General features: G+C 40.1%; 1 protein-coding gene across 1 annotated transcript in view; it reads left to right on the top strand.

Annotated features, from left to right (window-relative positions):
• Nucleotides 1–1165: 1165 nt before the first annotated feature.
• The window catches only part of sdc2 (syndecan 2), a 49967-nt gene continuing 25632 nt past the window's right edge, over nt 1166–25500 (top strand). The window contains exon 1 of the mRNA XM_044335636.1: nt 1166–1592. Within this exon, the coding sequence (XP_044191571.1) occupies nt 1533–1592 (60 nt within the window). The 5' untranslated portion in view covers nt 1166–1532. The remainder of the gene's footprint in view (nt 1593–25500) is intronic.

The following is a 25500-nucleotide window of genomic DNA, read 5'->3' as shown; positions in this document are numbered from 1 at the left end:
TGAGAACAGTTTTGTACCTGTAATGTTAGTTTTGTAAACGTATACCTGTAAACTCTATGTTGAACGTTTGTATATTCAGTTCTGTACTTCCAGGCTTCATGTTTTACATTTGAACATTTCATTTCCTGTCTGTAAACTTTGCATTGTAAATTTGTTAACTTAAATAAACTGTGTGGCAAAAGAATGAGTTCAAGCTTCTTACGGAAAACTGAGCATTTGCAATGATCTGTTTCTCTGGGGCTGCTGCGATCAATAACAGTGAGTCACACAGCTGTAATGGCTTTACAGAACCAGGTAAAATAGCCTATAAATCTGTAGAAATCTTAAAACGGAGATCAAAGGTGGACAGCTGGTGGCTGCAAGCTTGCAAACATGAAACTGAATGCACAAACTTGCAAAACAGAGCTTACAGGCAGGAAACAAAATTCCCAGACAAAATGACCTAAATGTAAAACTTTCCTCACAGAGTTTGCAGATACAAACGTTGAATAATCTAATATCCCATTGATTGATTATGGGGGGAGTTTTTAATATATACCAGCAGGGGGAGACTTTGCCCATAAATAGTTCAACTCAATCAGACTTGGGAGGTGGGGTGGGGGGACCAAAATTGATGTACAGTATCTCCTTTCAGTGTTTAACTCCATCTCTATTGTGTGGTATTATCTCCAATAGGATGACGTGTGCTGTATTGATTTTATTACATGCTGAAATACAGCAGCAATGAACGACTAATCAGATGTGTCCATAATATCACTGCTGTATATTAAACACACGGCTTGATTGTAATGTGCGGTGACTGAATGAAATTATACAATCCTCATTAGAGTGGCAATTAATGATCGTTATCTAGATGTGGAGATAAATGGCTCAATTGGCTGCGAGGCTTTTTTCCTCGTGCACCTCCTCGTGGTGGTTTTGAGGTTGGGGGAGTGCGAGGAGGGGGGAGGCAATGATCAATTTTGATCATTGTAAGGATTTACAGCGTGTTAATAGAGAATATAATTGGTTTGTTATGATTGTTGTGTTGTTGTTGGTTTCCTTTTTTACTTTGTCGCCAAGTTCTCTCCCGGTCTCGCGGTGACATGGCCGAAAAGAGCGCACGCACTCACCGGAGCGTCAGTCGTGCTTTACACTTTTTTTTTTTTTTTTTTTGTCCTCCTCGTTATTTCCAGTGAGCGCTGAGGGAGAGGAGAGCGAGCTAGGTGTCTCGTGCGGATTTCACTGACAAGGCGCGCGGAGGACTTTGCAATTAATCCTCGCTTTATTTGTATATATTTTGTCAGATTTCCAAAAGAAAGAAAGAAAAGAAAAGAAGTGCCTGGAGAAGAGGGGGGGGAGGAATAACCAAAACGCAACACGTATCCGGTGGGATCCCACTCCTGAGAGAGAGAGAAGCGGCAGGAGTTGGAGCGAAGGGTGCAAGGAAAGCGAGAGGGAGAAAGAAGAAGAAGAAGAAGAAGAAGGAGAAGAAGGGGGGAAGCTTTGACATTTCGCTCGTAACAACGCGTTTGAATTAATAAAGCGGAATAATGAGGAACGTTTGGATAATTTTGACCCTCGGGCTGTCCGTCTTCCTCTCCGGGGAAAGGGTAAGTTTTTTTGGAAGGCAACTTAAAACGGGGGGATTTAGCTGTGGGGGAGAAATGCAACTTGGGTCCACGGAACACTCGCTGCTGCTTTTTTTTTTTTGCACTGTTTGTTTCAGAAAACGCTCGAAACATTTGCGGGTTTCCATGTGTGTCATTCACCGTTTTGTGCAAAAACGCAGCTATTAATATGACTGAATAAAAACAGTGCGGATGGGTTTAATTTGCAGTTTAAACGATGGCGAGAAGTGTTTGTCCATTGAATCTCTGTGTCTGACAACCAAGCAGACAGGCCTATTGCTGCCACTTTGCACAAGACTTAAGCTATAACACTTTTCTTTACATCATATCAGACAACAAAATACAGGTGGGAACATCAAGAAAGGTCGGTGTGCTTGTCTCACTACTTGCCTATAGGTGTTCAATTTCAGTTTTTTAAACAGTGTCTTAAAGGGACATGTATGTCTAAAGTTTATTCGACCTGCTTTAATTTAGTGTTTAAATATCTCCATCAATGAATAAAGCCATAACCAAAAAATACACTTTTCAGAGTGGTAATTTAAAGAATATGTCACATAAAGTGGAAATATTATAGACTATATGACATATGAAATGAAGGATGATCACCAAACTGACTATTGAGGATCACAGAGTGCCTCTATAGGAGTATGTAGCTCTACTACAGTGATTTCTCCTTAAGATGTTGACTCTTCTGACAGCTGTGCAGGTTCATGCACACGGGAATAGATGCATCATCAAGTAAATGCCATCATTTTTGGAGCAATCCAACTTACTAGACAGATAAATCTGTTTTTTTCAGTGGTGGTGGTAAATGTCACAACCATTGAACGGTTGTGACATTTAAATTAGGGCACATATGATCAATATTCTAACTTTCCTTCTCATTTTTTCCCCTTTCTCATAAAAAGCCTGATATTCAGTCTTTACTTCGCTTTCCATCCTTGTTGTTTCCTTCATCCAATTTCGGTTTGATGTCAGTGTCTTGCCTCCTAACTGAGTGTGCATCACCCTGCAAATTGGCCCGGTTGTTGGGATGACAGATTTTGGCACTTTCATGTGCAGCCCCTGTCATTATTGTCCCCTCCTGTTGTTTCTCTCTGGGTTGTGACTTGTCGCTTGGCGCAGTGCCTCCTCCTCTGTTAGAGCCGCTTGTCCAATTAGCTGATTCAGACACTGTTGTTTTAATGACTCATTGTTTTGCATGAGGTCACCCCCAGAGTACAATTTTTACATGATTTTCTATCATCTCTTTTCACACTAGGCTATGCCGCTGTACGCAACAATTCAGTTCATTTAACTTTATTTTTATCTGTATACTCAAATTATGAATATGCGGTTGCTTATTGCTCATTGCTCAAATTATGAGGATGCAATACTACACCGCCACAAATTACAGCCTGAAAAGTGTGTTCAACCGACACTTTTCTGACTCAGTATCCACAATAATTAAAAGTTCTCAAAAGTAGCATGTATTGCAGTACTATATTGGATCGCAGGACTCTGTATGGGGTCATAATATCCCATGATCTCTAAAGAATCCACTAATCCATTATTAGAATATGTCAGGATTGACATGTGTAACTGTGTAACATTACTTTACACAGAGAAATAATGCACACAAACACACGTCCAGTACACACACACACACACACACACTTTAACCAGATCGATATCCGCCTCCCCCTCTCTCTGTGTCCCCCGAAGGCCTCGATGGAACTTGACACGTGACATTGATTCTCAATACTGGCACTGGTGTTGACAGGTGGTTGATAACCTGCTTTAGGCACATCTGTCTGTGTTTTAATTACCCCATCACATCACAGGGATACAGTAACACTCAGCTGCTTTTGAAAGCTTACAGATAGAACTCAATTCATTTCACAGCTTCTGGCTTCGGAAACTAATTATTTTATCACTGAGCCAGAGAATTGATTTCTTTTAGTTTTCCACAATCCTATAAGATCATATAAAGTGCTTGTGCTTCACTGTAGATGCAATTTAGACACCTTTACTTTTGCTTTTTTTGGGTATCTTGCCTACTTACCGGCTTACTAAGCTAGTAAAGCTTTTACAGTAACGCAACATGTGAGGTCTCTGCACATGTTGAAGCTTCCAGCTGAAAGAAAATACTGTTTTGCAGAATGCAAAGCAAAGTGAAGCTGTGATGCTGTGTTGTTATTATATCTGTCATTAGATGAGGTCAACATAGTTAATGTGGAACTTTAATGGTCTGCTCTACAGCTCCTCTCTCTCTCTCTCAGGCTGGTTTCCGCGTCTTTACTCCCAAGAACTTTTGTGAACGAGGAGGAAGAGTTCGGCTGGGCTAAGCTAGGCAATACGCTCAGCCCGCCCCGCTATGTTTCAATGTACGCCACTCACCAGATGTTGTGGTCTGTAATTTGTGTCATGTTTTGGTGGGAAGCGTGGGTGTTGTTCACCTCCCTTTACATCTGTGATTTACAGAGGGGTTCTGAGTGCTGTCTCGCACTCTGATGCTGGACTCAAAGGAATCACTTCAGAGGAACGCTGGATTTTGGTATGAGCTTTCAAGGAAGGTTGAGGAAAACGGGAATGTGGTGGAAGAAGAAGAGGGGGGAAGGGGGGGATGAGGGAGAAAGGGAAATGGAAGAGCAAGCAAAAGGAGATAGAGACCCAAAATTACATGGACTGTCAGTGTTGTTACAAGTTCAAGGGACTTAAGAGTCAGCAAAAGGAAGATTTCACATATCTGCTTTTTTTCCTCCTGGGTATTGGTTATGGGCTGACCCCTTTCATGAGGATGATACAGGGCAAAAGCTATCTTAGTCTTTTCTCAAAAGGGCAAATGAGGTCGGATCACTATGATAAACTGCCTTCAAACAGTCAGAAAGAAAAGTCACGCTAAGCTCAGGAAAATCCCTTATGTTATTTCAAGGGTGAAAAGGCCAAGATGCCAAATACAAGACTTCAACTTGAAGCCTTTGATGACTTTTCAAGGGAGGGTAAAAAGGTGCAGGCTCTGTATTGTGATGGACGTATTATCTAGGTCTCACAGCGGTATTCAAGTTTCATTTTCTGGCTCAAATGCTAGTTTTTTTTTTATCTGCTGATTTGGTGGTAATGAAACGAACAGCGTCGAGGCACACGCTGACCTTCCTCTCAACTTGACCGTCTAGTGCATTTTCCTGGACAATTCTCACCTATCACAAAACACATCTGCACACATCTGCATACATATCTTTCACACTTTGATGCACCAAGAACAAATAACGCACACTACGGTTTTCTTTTTTCTGTGTCGACTAATATGAAGGAAATTAATCCTAAAAGCGTGTTATTTTCCACTGCTCTTAATGTATTTTTTAAATCCTGCTGACACCCTCTCTAAGGCTACTGAACTGAATACAACGCTTCACTCATTTTGTGGCGCAGCACAAGGCTTTCAGAGCCTGAATGAGGACATGTACGTTGGACATTTTCCCTCTGTTCGTGATAAAAGCAATATCCTTCATCTTAAGCGCTTCATTTCCAATGTACTCCATGATGAATAAGTAAAACGCCTGTCTGTGGTGGGTGGACGAAATATTTACCTCCATCCAAAATATGTCTATCCATCACTCTTTGATCAAGAGGAGGAAATATAAAGGGAGAAGAGAAGCAGAGAAGGAATAATATGCAAGGATAAAAATGACCAAATAAAGGATGTAATAAAAGTTACCATATTAGAGGGTAATGATGGAGGAGAGGAATGAAAGGATGCCACATAGAAGCAGAGGCCAGATGCTGTGCTGTGCGACTGCAGCTTCTCCTGCTGTATATTTAATGATGCTCTTTTATTTTGCATTAACCTAGAATTCCTCAAACTGAAGACACAACCAGCTCCCACTGCATGCATCTGCTTGTGTTTTGTCTGACTAAAAAAGCCACTGCTTTCTTTCTTTCTTTCTTTTTTTTTTTTTTTCTAATAAATCTGCCACTGACACACATGGGAACACTGAGTTTCTTACTCTGCAGAGCAACCTACCTCCTCGCTAGTGTCCGACCCTTTAGGGGGTACATTCATTCGGTCCCTGTCTGCCAAGCATTATGCAATCGCTAATGGACTCTACAGAAGGCAGGAGGTAGGTAGGGGCTGCTGGACCGCTGAAAGCACAACAGAAAGCACCACCCCCCTCTTCTTTTTTTTTTTTTTTCCCTGAATCCATCTGTGTCCACGCATGAACTCCTGTTTTGTCACCATGCAGGCACGCACACAAAAGCAGATAAACACACATATACGCGCACATGGTCTCTTGCCTCCCTCGTGTTGTTTTTTCTCTCTTCATCGCTCCCCTTTCCACATCTCTCTGCCAGCATGTTCAAGATGCTGCCTGTCATTACCACAGTGTCTCGGATTAGGCTGAGAACAGTGGCATTATATTGCCTCTCAGGCAGCAGGAAGGAATGAAGGGAAAGTATTTTTTTTTTCTTACACACAAGATGCTCCCCCTTTTTTTTTTTTTTCTTCTTTCCCCTTCTTTTAAGATGTATGCTTGCAATGAATTTGCTAACATCTGCAGGACGTATGTGTGTCTGAAAGGAGCTGCTTTCCTCTCCCACTCCTCTTCCTCTCCCGCCTCCCCTCCTCTCTCTCTCTCTCTCTCCTGTTGACAGGTTGGAAGAGGCCCTTTCTTTGGCAGTGACTTGTGCATACTAGTAAAGACTCACAAATAGTCAAACTGTGTTGACTGTGCATGTGTTGGTGTGCGTTTACCGGTGCGTCTCTGCCTTTTGTATGTCCCTGTGGGCATGTTTTTGTGCATATTTATGACCACATGTTTAAAATACACTGTCATCCCAGCCAACAAGACATAGGGAAAAGACATTAGGGAGATGTGGTAGCAGCAAAACCTGCTACAACAGCACTGGTTCACGTTGGGCCACAGCCACATTTAGCTAAGAGACTATCAGAGGCTGCATTGGTGGACAACAAAACTCCCTGCATGTGCATGTGGCAATTAGGATGAAAATATTTACACACAGTAGACCTGGAACATTATTCTTTCTCTTTTTTCCTCTGTCCCCACCCTCTTTCTTCCCCTCTTTCTTCTTTATTTCTTCTATTTAATTAGCTTAGCAAATGGAAACTTCCTTGGCAGGACTGTGGTGGAGGGGTTTGTGGTTGTGACAAAGAGAAATGGGGAAAACCCTGTGTCAGGATGTCTGTTTTCTTCCTTTCTTTCTTTTTTTTTTTTCTTAACTGCCTGCTGCCTGTTTCCAGTTTGGGAGGAAGGGAGGAAGAGAAGGAGAGGAGGGGAGGGAAAAAAGCAGTGGGGGGACGAGTGTGAACCCTGTCTCCCTTTTGGTGTTCAGGTTTTCCCAAGCCAGGACCTGTCTGGGGATTTGCTGTGGGAGGTGTGAAAAGTGCCTAACTTAGCAGGGGGTGACATGACAGAGACAGACCCATGTGGTAAACTGAGTGCCACTAATGCTTTCTGGCATTACTACTGGTCTGCTTTGGTAACAGTTTGTAAGAGTACTTTACTTTTCACTTTCCAACCACTGTGAGAGATATTTTGCATTTTCTCAATTTTCTTATCTAATTAGAAAAAGAAGATCCAATTCTTTTGAACTAATGTAGCATGCTATTATCAAGCTATCATCATTATTATGTATTTTGGCCATTGTCAGACTACCAGGGTATGAAATTAACACCCACCAAGCACCAAATCGAGGTAGATTTTCTGTTTGGCAAGTAAATTTTGGAAGGCTGTCCGCCACACTGACGGGTAAATGTACCAAAATAGTCATGGAATAAAATATTTGGCATGATGGCTCGGATTGGCTGGTAAAAATATGCTTGGCTGGTGGATTTTTTCATCTACTAGTCTCCTTGGCAGGTGAGTCACAAAGTTAATTTAGGACACTGCAGACAACACGCCAGCCAAAATGATTGTACTGAGAGAGCTGGAAATTGATATAATTTTGAACTCATGCTTTTTATTTTAAAATGAACAAAAAATACATAAGAACAAGTTGTAATAGTAACAGAAAACAACAGTGTTGACTGACATAGATCATTTTTACTCATAAATGCTAGGCACTGGTGCGCAATATGGACAATTTAGTGCAACTTTATAGGATTTCTTTTCTTTGTTTGTCACCTTAAGTAGGGCTACAACTAGTGGTTATTTGAATTTTCCCAATTAGTCAATTCATTGTTTGGTCCATAAAATATCAGAAAATACTCAAGAATGTCACAATTTCCCAGAAACCCAGGGTAAACTTTTGAAATAGTTTGTTTTGTCTGGCTAACAGTCCAAAACCTAAAGATTTAACTATCACATAAGACAAAGAAAAGCAGAAAATAATCAGTGCAGTCATGAAAAGCAACATTTGTGACTAGGAAGGCTGATGTCATGAGGCAATATCTACTATATTCTAGAAATGTTATATTTATAAGACTTCTACACTTACCCCATTGTTCTATACTAAAATTACTGTAGTTCCCTTTTACTTCAAAACCTAGCGATATCAAAAAACTGAACTGAAATTGGTTTTTCCTTTATTGTGAGGAGGGTAATACTAGTAATAAGCCCATTAATTTATTGAATATCATAACTTATTACAGTGCTTTAGTGTTCAGAGATGTCAAGGCATGTAAAAATGGAATAGCTGCAAATTAACTGTAAGGCCGAAACTACTCCATCTATTACTTCAGATGAGGTAAACATGTTTTATTTAAAGATGTATTAAACGTGATTAGTGCAGATTGCGGTCAGTTCAGGTTTTGTTGGTCGGCTTGTTAAAGGATGAAGTGAAATCAAACGCCGCTTGTGGAACCACCTTGGTTGACTTTGTTCTGCTGAATACACAATGATCGGAGGGCCAAATGCGTTCCATCTGTACACTATCCAAAAAAAAAAAAAAATGGCGGATATTTGAAGCCATGACGTCAGCTAGGTTTTTCCATCTAACTCCCATGATTGCTGTGGAAAACAGCATGGCACATTTAACACATCTGTGCTCACTCATATTTACGAGCTCGTTTTATCGTCTCTAAAAGGCGCCAAATTGATATCTGCACTGGTGTTCCTCCAAGCAGAAAAATTTACTCCTAATGTCTGGTGTTTCCATTATTTTCCCTATCTTGCATCAAAACAGCACTGTGTAAATCAGGCTTTCTATGTGGGGTGTATCACCAGCCACAAATTACACTCCATGCAGTCACTTAATTTAGAGCTGTTTTCATGAGAAAACTCTTAGATGCCAGAGTATTTGGGGAAACTGATGAGCTGGAGAGGGGAATTCATTAGTGAACTCCCCACATAGCACATAGCACTTTGTATCTTCTAAATGCATGCTGATGTGTAAACTCGTCTCATTTAGTAAAAGGCAGGGAATTTAAAGGCTCCAATTGAGTGATCATGAATATTCATCACTGAGATGTTTGTCATCATTGTAATTGATCACATGAGTTGAGATGGATTTCCATTCCTGCCTCCATGTGGGTAGTCTCAGTAGACTCCTGAATGCCTCCAGCTTTTAATAATTTCCTTATGAGCGCATAACCTGTAATTTAGTAATAATCCAGGCTTTTTCCATGCTTATAAAAATGTGCCTCTGTCTCCAACACTCCATATTCCTGGCAAAAACAAACATTTTTCAGTTGTATTTTCATATCCTAGTTTTTCATCCTAATTTCAAAGGCAATGGTCACTGCTGACTTTGCTGAGGTTTGTTTCATTTCCTTATTTTGATTTGGAGGAACCATGATGTCAAGACCCCGGATTCGTATCCAGATGTTCCTGTGTACTGTTGCGGCAGACAGCCGATGTTTGAAAGTCCAAACTGTGACCACATCATCAAATCAATCCAGACAGTGACTCACACACTGTGAGACTGAATGAGCTAACAGTGGTGAAAGAGGGGTAAATATATAAAGGGACATAGCTGGGCACGAAATCAAAAGAAAAATACTTGGAGCGGAGTTTCATTTGCTACTGCAAATCAAACTAGGGCCCGTTTCACATCAAGTTAAAGACTAATTTATAGTCTGTAATCTGAAAGAACAGGTGTGATTTTTATGTACATGAGTCTTTTTTTTTTTTTTTTTGCGAAAATGATTCGCAGTGGAAAAAAGTCCAACCTGTGAACATAACTCCTCCTGTGCACAGCGAATTGAGCCAGAAACATTATAGCCTTAATAAAATTATATTCCTACATTCTTTCCTGCTACCTTAGTTTTATTATCTTTTTCTTCAGATATACATATAGTGGAGATTTTTTTTTTTTACTAGTCCTTTAACCTTCTCTTCTGCAAAAGATGTATATCAGCAGAGAGGCTTTTATACTGTACCACACCTTGTGCTCACAGTCAAATGTTATTAGCAGCTCAAAATAATAGATAAAATACATAAAACGATTAATCAAGAAAACAATCATCAGATTATTTGATAATGTAGATAATGGTTAGTTGCAGCCCTAATGTAAATTTATATAGTTTTGAAAATATATAGCTGTCACTCAAGAAAAACACAATTAAAATACAACACTGTGTGCAACATACTGTGGAAAATTGTGATTTTTCTGTCTTGTAAGAAAAGACTTGGTTTCACATGGCCTATGTAGGGCCCTATCAAATCCATTTTCATTTTTTCTGGATTATTTTTTCCCCAAATACTGTGTTTTCCCTTTTTAATTTCTCTGAATTCTGTGTTTTACGATTTCAGCACATTTTGTCATCAGAAAGAGTGTCTAATAATAATAATAATAATAATTATATGGTGGAAGAATAAAATATCAACAATTCATAAGAACATATTTAAAATTTAATCATACATTGAATTAAATGAATATATATCAATGAATTTGTAATGATGCAACACAACATTACTCTATTTTTTATCAAAGAAAGTTCTTAAATACACAGTACACTCAGACGTTAGCGTGAAGAAGTGAAACAGACATGTAAGCGCTATGGCCTGAAGTAATCCTTCACATTTTTGAGTGATCGCACTGTGCGCCATAAAAAAATAATAATCACAGAATAACATTGGTAAAACGAGGCTTATAGTGAAGGGATTTGAACAGCAGTTTGCTCATCCTCCCAAAGTCAGAGTGAAGCCACTAACCAGCTGTAGGGATGAGTATCGTTAGGATTTTATCTTATCCAAACCCTTATCAGTCCTGTTCATACTATTACTGGTTCTTTTTCATTAATAAAGAATCAGGTTTGTTTTTTTTAATTATCTAAGAAAAAGAATAAATTCAGAACAGGAATCGAATTGATTTATACTTTAAATATAACTAAATATTGTTTCTAGAGCAACAACAGTAAAGTTTACAACAGCAAAGTCACTATAAAACTCAATAATATCTCACTGGAAACAAATCTCAATCAAATCATTAATATTCCTGACATCAAAATACTGAGTGAAGCTTAGAAAGAATGAAGAACTCAGACATCAGTCAGTATCAGTCGTCCTCACTCTGCTGCTGTCTCCTGTAGGTACGTTTACAAAAAATTTGCCACATTTTAGGATTCGTGGCAAACTAAGCTCAAGTGTTACTGCCACATACAGACACCTTTCATTGTAGCTTGTTCATATCAATTCGCTAAGGACAAAGCAGTTGGAAAATATCACTTTTCTACACGTTTATTCTTTGTTGAACAGGTGTTTTGATAAATTACTCTAATTGGCTTTTTACTTGCGAAGGTTTTATTGTACTTTCAGTAACAAGCGTGGTTGTCTTCAACTCGAGTGAGTAAAATATCATCCTTCACTTCACTTGGTTCACTGTCTCCGTTTGCCGCTCTGTGTGTGGAGGAGCTGAGCCATGCCTTCGGTCAAACTCCAACACAGAAAGCAGAGAACAGAAGCAGCATGATCATAAATGACACCAAAATGCAGTAGAGCAGTTTTTTTCTGTTCACTCGGTTTAGGCGCTGTGAAAAAACACTTAGGCGCTGTGTGTTAGTCTTATAATGGTAGAGAAAACCCAGATTTTTATAACTTGCATCCACAATTTGGCAGATTCCACAATATTCCACATTTTACAGTCAATTCCATTTTTATTATCAAATTCCATAATTTTGTCCGTGTTTTCTGCAACGCGGAAATCATCGGGCCCTGCCTATGTAACTCTGTGATCACAATTGGCAAATATAGGATGATAGTTAATTTTAAAAGTAGTGTAATTTGACAAAATAATCTTAACTTAACACCCACTTACTAGGTCTCACTGGCAACTGAGTAACATCCTTCTAAACCCAAACTGCTATTGGCGATTGTAAGGTGTGGTCAAAAAGGCTATAAAGTTAAGATAATTTGGTCAAGAATGAACTTTCATGTTCAACAATCATAAAATTGGCAAACTTAATGTTAGTTACTGTCAAAATATGTTAACATTATATCTAATACAAGCCACTGTAAGCTACTGGTCATACCAGACCAAAATAAGAGTGTAGCAGAAAAACGCCTCGAGTGTGTTGAACTAAGCAACAGTACGTTTTATTGCTACTGAATTCAACTTTTCATTTGTAAGAGGAAGAATATCTCACTCTAAGGCTGCATTTTAATTAATGTTGTAGGTATTAGGATCATGATTGTCAATCTTCATTATTCTATTCTGTTTTTTATGTTTTCTTACAAGGAAAATAATTGGTATTTAAGTATGGAAGTCATGTCTCAATGGGCTAAAACATGTATAAACTCTATTATAACCTTGAAGAATATAAATACTTGCACAGTTTGCATCTTTGTCAGTATCTTGACTCTTTGCAGCTCCAGTGGATATTCTACATAATATGAAACTTTGGTACCGCAGAAAGTCAACATGACATACACAATTAACTGTGCAGCCACAGGTCAAATTTCAAGCCTTATCATGCCACACACTGTCTCTCTGCCATGGTTGTTAACTTGATCAGAGGCACTAATGTGGTGATTTTACCAGGCGAGTTAATCTTTACTAATGCACTCTGTTAACGGCCATCTGTGTTCTCAGCTCTGACTGTAAACCCTTTCAGCAGAGCACTACATTGCATTCAGCGTCCCAGCAGTCAGTCCTCCATTACAGCGAGGGATTGGGTTTATTATTCAGCCCAGAGAGGCTTTAGACCAGAGAAACCGTGTCAGATGGAATCCATTTTGATTTTAAATGCAAATACCGCTGACACGCTCATTGCCAGCGCTCTGTGACCACACGGCCCTCTCGATGGGCGGAAAATTTCAGAGCGAGGTCTCTAAACAAACAGAGGCTGCCAGTCAGAAGGTCTCATGTCCACAGTCAGGTACATGATTGACCCTTTGACCCCCAGAGGTTTTAAATTGAATATGCTCTAAAATCTTAAACACATTATAGTTTCAAATTAAAAACTAAAACTTAAGGACTTTTGAGGACTTTTACGCCGTCCTCATTGACATTCTGTCTCTCTCATTTTTTCCCCTCTTCTTACTTCCATCCCCCCATAAAAATAAGCCCCTTTTTTGATGGTGACATCAGCCAAGGTCACTGCTTCACTTATAATCCGTATCATCTCCATGCTATGGTTAAACCGGTTTTCATGGTATATTGGAGGCATGCAGGCAGGCAGGCAGGCAGGCAGGGTGCAAAGCTTGATTACTTTGATAATAATAATAATAATTTCTTTAATCAAGCGATTGGGTGGCTGAGCAGAAAGGCTGCATGACCGCTACCCTGCAGACTCAGCCGGATATCCTGTTTGTCCAGGCAGGCAGGCAGGCAGGCAGGCAGCAGACTCTGGAGCCTCTTGGCTTTCCAACACAGTCTGTGTAGGGGTTTCTTAGATTCATCAAAATTAATTAAATACTGAACAAGAAGAGAATGTTCTCAATGAATCTTCAGGAGCCTTAAGCTCTGCTTCATATCCTGTTGATTGTCAAAGCCGCCTAATAGCTCCATGCCTTAATGACCAACTTAAGTGCTGTTCAATTAACTCTTTTTTTTAACAAATTGCCTTTATTTGAAAGTTGAAAGTGCAGAAAGACAGGAAATAGAGGTAGAGAGAGGGGTATGACATGCTACAAAGATCCGCAGCCGTAATCGAACCGTGTCACAGTCACATAGACTGCAGCTTAGCCAGTAAGTTTCCATGGCGCCCCAATTAACTCTTTGACATGACAACAGTATTTTAGCAAACACAGGTGCAACTTTTCTTCATTTTTCTTAGTGTCAACATTAAATTAACATCACATGGAATGGATTATGTGAATATAGAACATGTGGGGTGATATTTGGCATCTTGGCTCTGACCTAGTCACTCCCCACAAGGAAGCACCAAATTCACCAAAGCAAGGACTTGGGAGCCTTGAGATAGAGGTGGGTTTGCTCATATGTGACAACATAGTACTGCGACACTATGAATGTTTCTGTTTGTGTCAGAGATTATCAGCTATATTGAGGTTTCTGTCACAATGTTTGACCCATCGAACTCTACTGATTTTACACATTAAAATCGGTTTGTCATGGAGAGAACTACCCAGCCTGTGAAAACGGTTGTATAATATCTTTGGTTCTGGAGGGAGAATATCTCAGTTTGGTCTTCGAGACGTCAACTATTTAATGGGAAGCCTAAGCTACAAACTGGAACCGTGAGGTTTGGAAAAAAACAAAATGCAGGCCCTCCCTACTTCTAACAAAAAGAAGCGTTGTGTACTCAAGTGTAGCATCCATTGTTTTCCGAGCTTGATCCCTGCTAGTTACTAAAACACAGTATATCGCGGCCTCTGCTGCAGTGATTTGACCTTTTTTTTTTTTATTATTCTGTCTCTTCGGAGTCCTCCAACATTTTGGATGTTGAATAACAATTTGCTGAAACTCTCTTAGCTGATGGTCTGAATGAAATGAGAACAATAGACGACTCGCTTTCTCTTTTTTTTGTACTGACAACTATAGTGACTTCTGCTTTTGAGACTCCTTTTTTTTTAGGGTGACAACCTGTTTTCACAGTGTGCGGCTAATGAACTCCACTGACCTCACAGCTGTGTATGGCGGATAGACTTGCCTACATATTCACTGAGTCAGCATACAGCTCTGAAGAGTCTATTGAAGATGCCTTTTTTGAAGACGACTGCTTGCTGTTGCATCCTCTGCTTTTATTTAGGGTGGGAGGACTAGTTATGTGCGACTTAGTGACCACAAGCGACTTTATGACACATTTTGTTAGACCTGCAGTGCAAAAGCCGCTAGAGACATCTGTTGCCTGGTGGGTTTTGATACTGGCTCCTCTTTAGTGTGGGCTGTTCCACCACAACTTCTGCCCCCAAGCTTTCACCGCATATCTTTGTCTGTTTTTTGCTCTTCAAAGTTTCTACATGCACATACTGTACCATCAATTAGAGCTTATTGCTTCATCTCTTTTATAGTTTTCAAAGGGTCTTGTAAGAGCTGCACAAATGCTGTCTCTTAACTGATCTTTTGATTTTTTTTTTTTTTTCCCTTACAACCACTCATGCTGCTTCTCTTGAGACGCCGGCATCCTCAGCCCATCAGTAAGGAGGTGGTAAGACCCGGAGAACAGGGTGGAGCGCCAGTCGGCCAGCATGTTGTGTTGTTTCAGGACCTTTCAGGAGAGCCAGTCTGCAGTCTTCATAAACCACACATTCTTGCAGAATTACAGCACAGGGAAAGAATTGGAAAAGGCGAGCTAGGGAGCAGAGGTTTGGCAGACACATTAAAAGCCATTTTTAGCTGCAGGAGTTTTGTTAGTGATCTCTGTCCTGAATCCAAAGGAGGGAGCACAAAAAAAAAAAACCACTCTCCTCTGTGAAAGACTGGGCTCTTGCTAATTGTGTGTTCTTTCAGTTGAAAGTGTGTTTTCTGTCTTGATAAATTGGCACCCTTTCAAAGTCCCAGCTTACTCTTCCACTAAGTCATTAAAGATTGAAAATACAGCCTTGCTGTGGTAGAAGCACTGGGCCTATTTTGGTTGCCAGAATTCAATTATTTACATAGGATGGAACATGAATAAGAATTTTACCTCATCATTTCCAAATACGAGCCAGAGGCTACAACACTTCAGTCATAAAAAATTATCCCCAAGAAGCCGAGACAAGATGGTTTTGTTGCAACATTAGGGATGCACACCTCATCCTACAAAGTGCAGTATTTTTTTTTTGAAGGAAGTGTGATCTTATTTTAACTAGAATTTGAAAAGCAGACAATCCACAGAAGAGTTTTTTTTTTTTTTCCCATTTGGGGGCTAATCAAAGCTGAGTCGAAAGATGTAATGCACCCTAGAGGATATCATTCAGAATGATGTGAGTTGTTTACTCACATTTGTGAGCTTATGTACTTGTGGGCTCTCTGTTGTTTTGTTGATAAGAGACGAACGGATCTAGCATCAAGCAGCTGGCTTGCATATGTAAAATATGGAAGCGTTTTTTTTTTTTTCCTTGTTGTTGCGGAGCAGGTCATTTCAACAAGCACAGGAAATGAGCGGACAGCTTCGGTGTTCTGTCAAACATCACTCGTATACAGAGACGCACAGATTGTACATTACAATAGTTTCCTCTTTGTGTGATTGGTCTATATTCTCCAAACAAAATCTAATCTGTTATTTCACATCACTAAAATGGCAGGTTTATGATCAAAAGGAAATGCTAGAGTTCTTGAAAGTTGAACTTCTTGATATATTTTCACAACCTCGATCACTATAATCTTTAATTAGACATCATAAGTTGACTGCTTGCAGGCCACCCGTGTTAGTTTCATTTCATGTAACTGTACTTCTTTTAGTCTATTTGATGAACTCGCAAGTCATGCCTGCGTCTGCTGTAGCTCAAAAGCAGTTTAAACCGGTATTGACACCATTAAATGAACAGACCTCGAGCTGCGATGAGTGTACCGGTATTTGCATGCCAAGTTCGACTACGCTATTAGGAACATGAGGTCTGGAGCGCTTTCTAGCAAACAGCAGGCTAATCTTCATCATCTGCCAGCTGAACCTAAGGTGACTCCAGCACTGTTAATCCACACAGGTAACTGTGTGCCAGTGGAAATGTGGTCTGCGGATGAGTGTTGCCTCTCAGTGACTGAAGGACATTAGTCTGTACATTTACAGTTGGTACATCAGTGTGTTTTTGTTGGGTGGTACAGTGGTTAGCACTGTTTCCTCACAGCAAGAGGGTTCTGGGTTCGAACCCACTGGCCAGGTGTAGCCTTTCTGTGTGGAGTTTGCATGTTCTCCCTGCGCCTGCATGGGTTCTCTCCAGGTATTCTGGCTTCCTCCCACAGACCAAAAACATGCAGGATAGGTTAATTGGTGACTCTAAATTGCCTGTAGGTGTGAATGTGAGTGTGAATGGTTGCCTGTCTCTATATTATACGTTAGCCCTGTGATTGACTGGCAACCTGTCCAGGGTCTACCCCGCCTCTCGCCCAATGTCAGCTGAGATTGGCTCCATCTCCCCTGTGACCATCTGGAGGAAAAGCGGTAAAGAAAATGGATGGATGGGTGGACATCAGTGTGACAGCGTTTCAGTTTTCTTATGACACGGAGAGCATCAATGACTATGTTGTTTAAAATAATCCTGCCGGGTTTTGCTAAGGTTCAACATGTTTATGGGTGTACATTATCAGTGCAATAATCAACACCAGTATTTGGTTAAGTTCTATGTTGGTGGGCCTTACTTAAAAATTACTGCATTTCTGGACCACGCCTATATTCTGATAAAACTGCCAAAAAAAAACATGACTTTGAAAGGATTTCCTCTGTCAGTGTTTGGAAATGCTTTAGTTTGAAGTCTTGGTATCGATGCAGACAAGAGATTTAAAAAAAAACAAAAAAACCTGTGTGGTTGTGGACCCTACACTGAGTCTGGCATGCAGTTAGCTCATGCACGCATAATTATACAGTCTCATTAATGTGCAATTACATGAGTCATGCTTAGCCCACGTTGGATCTATTCGCTGTTCAGACTGGAGCCCACTGAGACACTTTTTCTTTTTTTTTTTTTTTTTTGCCATGATTTCCATCTTGCCCGTCTCTTCTGGTGAGAGATGTCCTGCTTACAAGATGGGAACTGTTCTCTTCTCTTCAAAATACCTCTCTTACAAATGTTTTAGTGCTCATTTATACAGTATTTTCTCCAACTCTGACTTCAAACCTCCTCTAAGAGACTCTCTCTGATTAAAAAGGCTAAAATTGTCAAGCAGACCCTGCAATCCATTAATCATCGCATGAGTCTTGAGGTCTGCTTGTTGTTTCACGATCGTCTAGGAAATCCAAACTATTTGAGGGCACAACATTATTTAGTACTTCTAGCACTGTTTCTATTCAGGGCATCCTCCCACAGGAGTACTCAAGGCCTATTTTTAACATCTCTGCATGGGTAGTTTTGGACAAAGAATAAATGTAGAAATCATGATCCATCATCTCTTGTGTAGTTTTTAAAATTAATACACGAGCATAGCTCCTGACCTTTAATAATAGACATTTTTTGTGATACCAGTCATTCAATAATATCTCACTTATTTTGTTGTCAGTAGTTGATATCACATATTGTCTTCTGTTTGAATTGTAGGAGGATTACAGTGTCTTTGGACAGATTTTTTTTTTTTTTTTTTTTTGTGTTCTGAGGCTTAACATCTGCAACAGTCATACGACATTATCATGTGACATGGTGGCCCAGACTGGATTAGAGCCAGAAGATAAAACCCTATTCAAACATGACATTGCACTGATGGCAGTGATCATTACAGCAATAATACACGCATTGTTTTAAGTTTGTCGTGCTAAGGTGATGAACTTGCTTTAAACTGAGGTGATGTATGACCTACTATAGGTTTAGGTCACATTGTACAAATCTCTATGTGTTATCTTCTGACCCTACTAGAACAGAAAATGCTTTAACTTAATCTGGAATTATTCATCAAATCATAAAAATGCAATTTTAGATTATCAACAATAAATTCTGCAGCTCTAATCTGAACAGTGTGTGTTTTGAATACAAAACACATGGTGCCCCAGACTCACTGGCTAGCTTACTATTAATAAAACCATGTGCCGTACTGTAAGGTGACGGCACAACAATGTAGGAGCTTTAGACTCACCCGGCGGACTTCAATCACACGGTGTCTGCTGTTTCTCAAACCCTGAAAACTTTACACCTGAGTTTTATTATTTTAAGAACGCGAGCCGAGTCATCCGTTGTAGTCTGCGGCTGTTTTCATCTGACAGGCAGCGAGCTGTCAGAAGTCTGTTGCTTTGTGAGTGAGGTCGAGATGGAGAACAGACATGCACAGGAGGAAGAAGTAGCAAGTGATGACAAAGAAATGGCTTGTTAAAACATTTTTAAAAAAAATGTGATGTTTAGAAATGACAGCTTAACTTTTGTCAAGATTCAAGGTAATTTGTGTCCTTGAATAGATGGTTATAGTAGATTTTAGATATTAATTTTCTCATTCAGTTGTCAAGATTTTTATCTTATTTTATTTAACAGAAAGCCTCGTGAAATTTTAACAGATCTCACACCTCAATTTTTTCCTCAAAGTGGGCAGCTCTGCCTCTTACAGGTTGACTGACTGACCCGATGCTTCAGTTAGTGTCATGCCAACAGCAGCACACACAGACACACACACACACTTGTATGCCAGCACACTTACAAACACGCTCACTGCTGGTCAGGATTAGCCCTGGATAATGGGATCAGAGATCACCACCTGCCGCTACTCCCCGGTCATCTCACCCTCCCCAATGTCTCTCTTCCCCTTCTGTTTGTCCGTTTCTTAAATTGTTACTGTCCCCTCTCTCTTTCAGATGACGGTTAAAATGTTAGCCCGAGTTCTTTCATTAACCTTTCTCACCATCTTTACTTCCTTCCCGTCTTTAAATAGCTAAAACATGATCCCTCTGTGGAGTGATAAAATGTTTCTCGACTGGGAATGGAATTTATCCTTGACCTTTTAACAGTCCTGGTTCTTAATTTTTTTTTTTTCCCCTGCAATTTCCCAATCCTCCTCTTCTTTTCCTCTCACACCCATGCACTTTTCTCTCATCCATCCCTCCCATCATCCCTTCACGGGTTCCTCCCCTCACACTGTAGTCCTGTGGCCTGCTGACTCCCTTGAGTCCAAATCCTCTTAAGGAAAGGCTTGGATGGGAATTCAATTGCTGCACCACAAGGATTGAACCAGATCAGCCAACAAAGCGGCAAAATCTTCTCCTCCCTCTTCTCCCTCCTCACATGCCTCTGTCCCATCTGCTTCTCTGTCTGTCTCTCTCTCTCTCTACCCCTCTGGCTTTCATCTCAGGTGATAAAGCCCTATTTGTCAGAGCTTGCAGCAGATTGGCGTCCCGGATGGAGGAATGTGGCACATCATCATTTTTTTCTGCACTTAATCATAAATGGCCATATGTATTAACTGGCATAAAAATAGTGAGTATATGATTATAAACTTGAACAGATAAGGCCAGATTGCAGCTGGAAACAGGAAAACAACTTTTCGGTTGAATAAAATAAACCAGGACAAATTTAAACTCATCCCACATCTTCCTCCTCCTCATCCTCCTCCATCCATCCTTTTATATTTGTAGTGTTTTTATGTCGTGAGAAAGACATCAAGCAAACTTTGACCCCTACAATCCTCAAGAGAGCTTTCATGTTGCGGTGTTAATGATCTGGCAATGAGGGTTTTTTCTTTTCTTTTTTTGGCGACAGTTTGGTCGGGGATACACACACGTAGACGAAGATATGCACATAAACCTCCTCGGTGCTAAGATGTGGTGGTAAAAAAAAAAGCTGGACCATATTAAACTGTTCAGCTTGTTCATCCATCAAGCAAACACATGCATGTGCAGTTTGTGAACACAAACGATGCAGACACACAATCTCTCTCACACACACACACACACACGTTGTGCCCTGGGGATTTTTATAACACCAGCAAAATACACACACACACACACACACACACACTATTAAAAGGCAGAGTTGATGGAAACCATGCCCTTCCATTGACAAAGTGACAGAGGAAACCAGACTGTGTGAGGTGTGAGAAACGTGTTTTGTGACACTAAGCACTAAAGGATTGTGCAGCTGGCAGCAGCCGCCATTCACAGCAGAAACCGCTGACAATCCAGCTATTCCAAAAAAAAAAAAAAAAAAAAAAGTTTTCATTGCAGGTTATCTGTTGGAAAAAAAAAAAATGTTCTTTTCACATTCAGTCTCTTGACAACTGACTAATTGGTCTTACTCATACTGAAGCAATAGCTTTTAATTTACACTCTCATTTGACTGAGCTGAAAGTGATTGACCCTGCACCTTGATTGTTATAAGACAAGTTGATTAGCTTAGCTCTAAGTCTGGAGCACATGATTAGTGATTAATGACATCGACCCCCTCTTGAGCCAGAAACTGTGTGCATGCCATTGTTTCAAAGATTAAGGGCACTTAAAACACTTAGCAAGACCCCCCCCCCCCCTTTATGTTAGATGTTACGTGCATGCCAGAGGTATAACAGCTAATAGGAGACCGAGGGCAAAATGTCTGAAGTACCACTGCATACTTTTCTGAACTCCAGAGAGTGCAGAGACGACATATGCAGTTTTCAGCATATAATTTACATGACCGGCATTTGGCAATACTTGAGCAACTGCTCAGCTCAAGAACAAAGAGTACAAGTACAAAGCATGCAAAGGCATCATGGAACAATGGCACACACATACACAAAGCCTAATTATAGTGATAGGGTTCAAACAGAACACATTCCAGTGTGTGCTTTGTTGACAAAGAGCAGTCAGCAGTGCAGAACGTGGTGCTCTGACTGACCCCATGCACATCTCAGGTGATTATAATACTTGTATACACGCTGTATGTTTGTGTATATATAATGTGTTGTATAGAGCAATGATTGCACATGCATACACATACACTATATCTACTATATCTGCATGTGCACACAAATATCCATTTCAATTGACTCGTCAAGCAGCAGCACCTGCGTTAGTGCAGGAATGGTTGATATTGTAGGCCTGCTGCTGCTTGAAAGACTGTATTCATCCCTTTCCAGAGCACTGACTGACACACTGACTACCTGATGGAAGAAGTGTGTGTGTGTGTGTGTGTATGTGTGTTAGAGAGAGGGCCATGTATGCGCATACTGTATGAGGATGGGTCACCGCACAGGTCGAAGCAACACAGTCTATAGCATGTGTGGCGGTCATGTGGCGGTTAATCATGTGGCCGTTCATGTGTTACAGTAATGTGTACATATATGTCTGACGTGTGTGTGTGTGTGTGTTTATGTACCTAAGGCACTGTACTGAAAATGTGTGTTTGCCCGGGGCACAGGTGTGTGTACGCACAGTTTATATAATAAACAGCATGATAGATCTCAGCTGGGAACCACGTGGAGCTTTTGAAGTCTTTACCGTTGTTGAATAATGGCTATATTTATTTAGAGAAGTGTTTTCTAATATAAGTATAATATAATTCCATTCATCTGTCAATCCATGTGATATCGTGATTTATGAAAGCATGCACACTCTCACCTATGTGCAATTTTCCTTTCATCCATCACACTGAGCTTGAAATATTGCACAAACATACAGGAGCCTGGTTTCCAGCCTTTTGTAACCTCCACAATTTACTACAAATGCTTAATATAGCTGCCGTTTTAATATCTATATGGATATAAATCGCCCTGTAATTCAATCGTTTGTTGGGGAAACAGTCAGACCTTGAATCCAAAGAAAAGAAACTGTGAAATAAAGACAGTTATTGACAGTTACTGTTTCTCCAAACTGGGGGCAGTTATTACAGCCCCCAGTTTGGAGAAACAGGCAGGAATACCAGCACAGAAGCTGAGCTGTACTACTGTGGACGGGCACAGCAGCAAAATGTATTTCAGCCATGTAAAAAAACAAAAGGCCCATTAAATACAGTGCACAGCATGCACAGGAATACGGAAGTTCTAGGGAATTCTACGCCATTTCCAGAAATAAAGAGGAAATGGTCAGATATCCAAATCAGATGCAAAGAAGTGCAGCAGTGTGCACCAGCGAAGCATCAGTGCCACCGATGGGTGTCAGAGGACACCGGAGCTCAGGCCTCTAAAATTGGAGACTTCCTCATCATGATCTGTACATTATTAAATCCACTGCATTTATTTCTTTTACACACACTTAATTGGATACTTGTACTTGAGATTTTGAAAAACAAAATCACAGTTAAAGCCTGGATATTTGCAATGCTGTGATATGGAGTGGAACTGTGTGAGGACTTTTAGAATATGGCTGTATTTTTATGTTTGTATATGAGGGTCAGATTTTCTGTAGAGGTGTGCACATTTACTTGTCAACTTTGTTTTAATCAATCTCGTCTTTTGTGAAGCAAGGGATTTTTTTTGTACACATATTAGTTATTACCAAGGCCAAGGCTATGTTGAATATTTTTTCATTGTCTAATCGTTTAGTCGATAAACAGTCATAAAATGGTGAGGAATGTCTTTCACAACTTCTCAGGGCCCAAAGTGACGTCTTTAAATCGCTTATCTTCTCGGACCAACAGTCCAAAGATGACGTGGTATTCGACTTATGATATAAAACAGAGAAAAGCAACAAATCCTCACACTTGAGAAACTGAATCCAGGAAATGTTTGGCATTTTTGCTTGATGAACGTCTTAATTTATTACTTTGTGAATGAAATTGGGAATCGGAATTGACTAATAAATGAATCAAGTAATTGTTTCAGCCCTAATACGGACTGTATGTGAAAATCTATCATGACTGATAAGTCCAGCAGTATATACCACACAGTATACCATAAGCCTTGCAGGTAAAGATGCTTCCAGCTTCCACAGATAATTGCAGAAAGATTTTCCATTCATCCACCCCTGTCCTTTTGGCAGCCTGCTCCAAGGACATGAGATAAAGAGAGACCTGTTTTCTCTCCTGCACTCCCCTACAGATGGTCTTGGCACCCTCTGTAAGTATTCCTCCTTCCCAGCTTTTTAAACCAGGAGAGTCTGTCTGTCTGTCGGCTGCTGACAGCAGCTGAACACAGCAGAGCTTCAGTTCTGGGCCACACGCTACTCAACCAAACCCCATATGCCTGCATCAAGGGAGCAAGAAGCCTGTTGGTGCAGAGAGGTAGATAACGTAGTCACACATGCATTTAAATAGAGGTGGATGTATATGCACACATTCCTGCCCACTGAGCTGAGTATTACATAGCAGGCCTGAAATATGAGAACCCTTGTAAAGGCAGTGAGGGGAATGTTATACAGGCTCTATATTCTTCTTTCTCTAATATATGCTGCAGCTTCTTGGAGAATACCTGCAAAGTAAGCAGCATAACTATTAATTTCCTGCTCTTGCATAGACGAAAGGCTACGGTCTCATATAGTGTGCACCTGTGGGCTAAAAGTTAAGCTAAGTGAGTGTTAATGCAATGCAGGTGAAGAACTGGAAATGTGCTGTTTCCAGGCCAGGAGATGTGTTCTATCATGTTATATTAAGAGTGAGTGAATGGAGGAGGGTCACTGAGACCCCTTTTCAGAGAATATGATTTTGTTACAATGACAATGTTCTCCCCAGGTTAAGTGGAGGCTGAGTCATTTTCAGCCATGATTGGGTGGGATATGAGAGAGACAGAGAGAAAGAAAGGCATGATTGGAAACAGAGGACCTCTTTAGTGGAGCCTAAGGTTGCCATGAGAGCCAGAGGTGGCTATTAATTAAAGGAAGGGACTCATGATGCCTATGAAAATTCATTGTCTGCCTGTGTGTTTCTGTTTGTGTCAGCCGTAATTGCCTTTACCTGGGGCTTTTCCAACGTCCTTGCTTTTTTGTTGTTAGCGTGCTTTTCTTCACAACGCAGACCATGAGCTGCTTTTGAAGAGGGACAGTCGTACACACACACAGGTTACCTTAGGCTTGCAAAGTCCTTGGAAATTTGAATGGTTTGGCCATAAAAGTTATTTTTTTAAAAACTGAAATATTGTGTTTGAGCAAAATGAATCAAAAGTGGACCCACACAAATTAATTGGACAATATTGATTTTTATATATATTCATTGATTTCATATTTTTTCAAGCAAAAACTGTGTTCATGTTTGAGTGATTTGAGTTGCTATGTGAGTTTTGCACCAGTCAGACGAAACAAGCAATGACACTTTGTGCTTTAGGGAATTGTGATGTGTGGTTTTTATTAATCATTTTAAGACATTTTTACAGACTAAAATTGATTCATCAAAAAATTAATCAATAATAAAAAAAAATGCCCATGTCTCCATGATGTCCTATTCTCACCAAATTAGGCTTTACACAATAAAAGCCCAATTAAAGTCCTTGAATTTAGCAGACAAGAGTGACTTAAAATCCTCAAAATATTTGAAGATCAAACTCATGAAAGAGGCTGAGGGTGACAGGTGTAATTAACAGGTGTAATTAAGAGTTTTTTTATAAAGAAAAAGATGTCAGCAAAGACTAAAATCTTGTACAAACATCAGTTACACTTTGTGGATAACCCAGAATGTGACAGAAGAAGCTCCTTTGTTTAAATTAGTACATTAATGAGTTATCTTCAGAGTGAAAAGACATAAAGGTAGTGTCATTTAACATTCAACCAGTGAATGGGCAGTCAGTGTGGCAGGGTTTAACTGTTTATGCAACTCCTTTACATTTATCAGCTCTTGTTAAACAAGCACTATCTCTTATTCATACAGCTGCTCACATGTGTGTGTATATGACTCGACTCCATTTTGACTCCCTGTGAGTGGTTTGAGCCACTGATATGTGGTGTTCATGATATGGGACGCACTATCACTTCCAGCTAAATGGAGAAACTCCAGATTGTTCCCATGCTGCGCGTTAGTGCTTTAGGGTTATTGGAGTTTGAAGTACAGAATATGAAACCTGTTTTATATAACGCACTTAAATCTCTCTCTCTCCCTGCGTTTACTCT

The sequence above is a fragment of the Thunnus albacares genome, chromosome 19 (genome assembly GCF_914725855.1).
Source record: "Thunnus albacares chromosome 19, fThuAlb1.1, whole genome shotgun sequence".
Taxonomy (NCBI): domain Eukaryota; kingdom Metazoa; phylum Chordata; class Actinopteri; order Scombriformes; family Scombridae; genus Thunnus; species Thunnus albacares.
The sequence above is the reverse complement of the archived record's forward strand: the minus strand, read 5'-3'. Positions and strand labels throughout refer to the sequence as shown.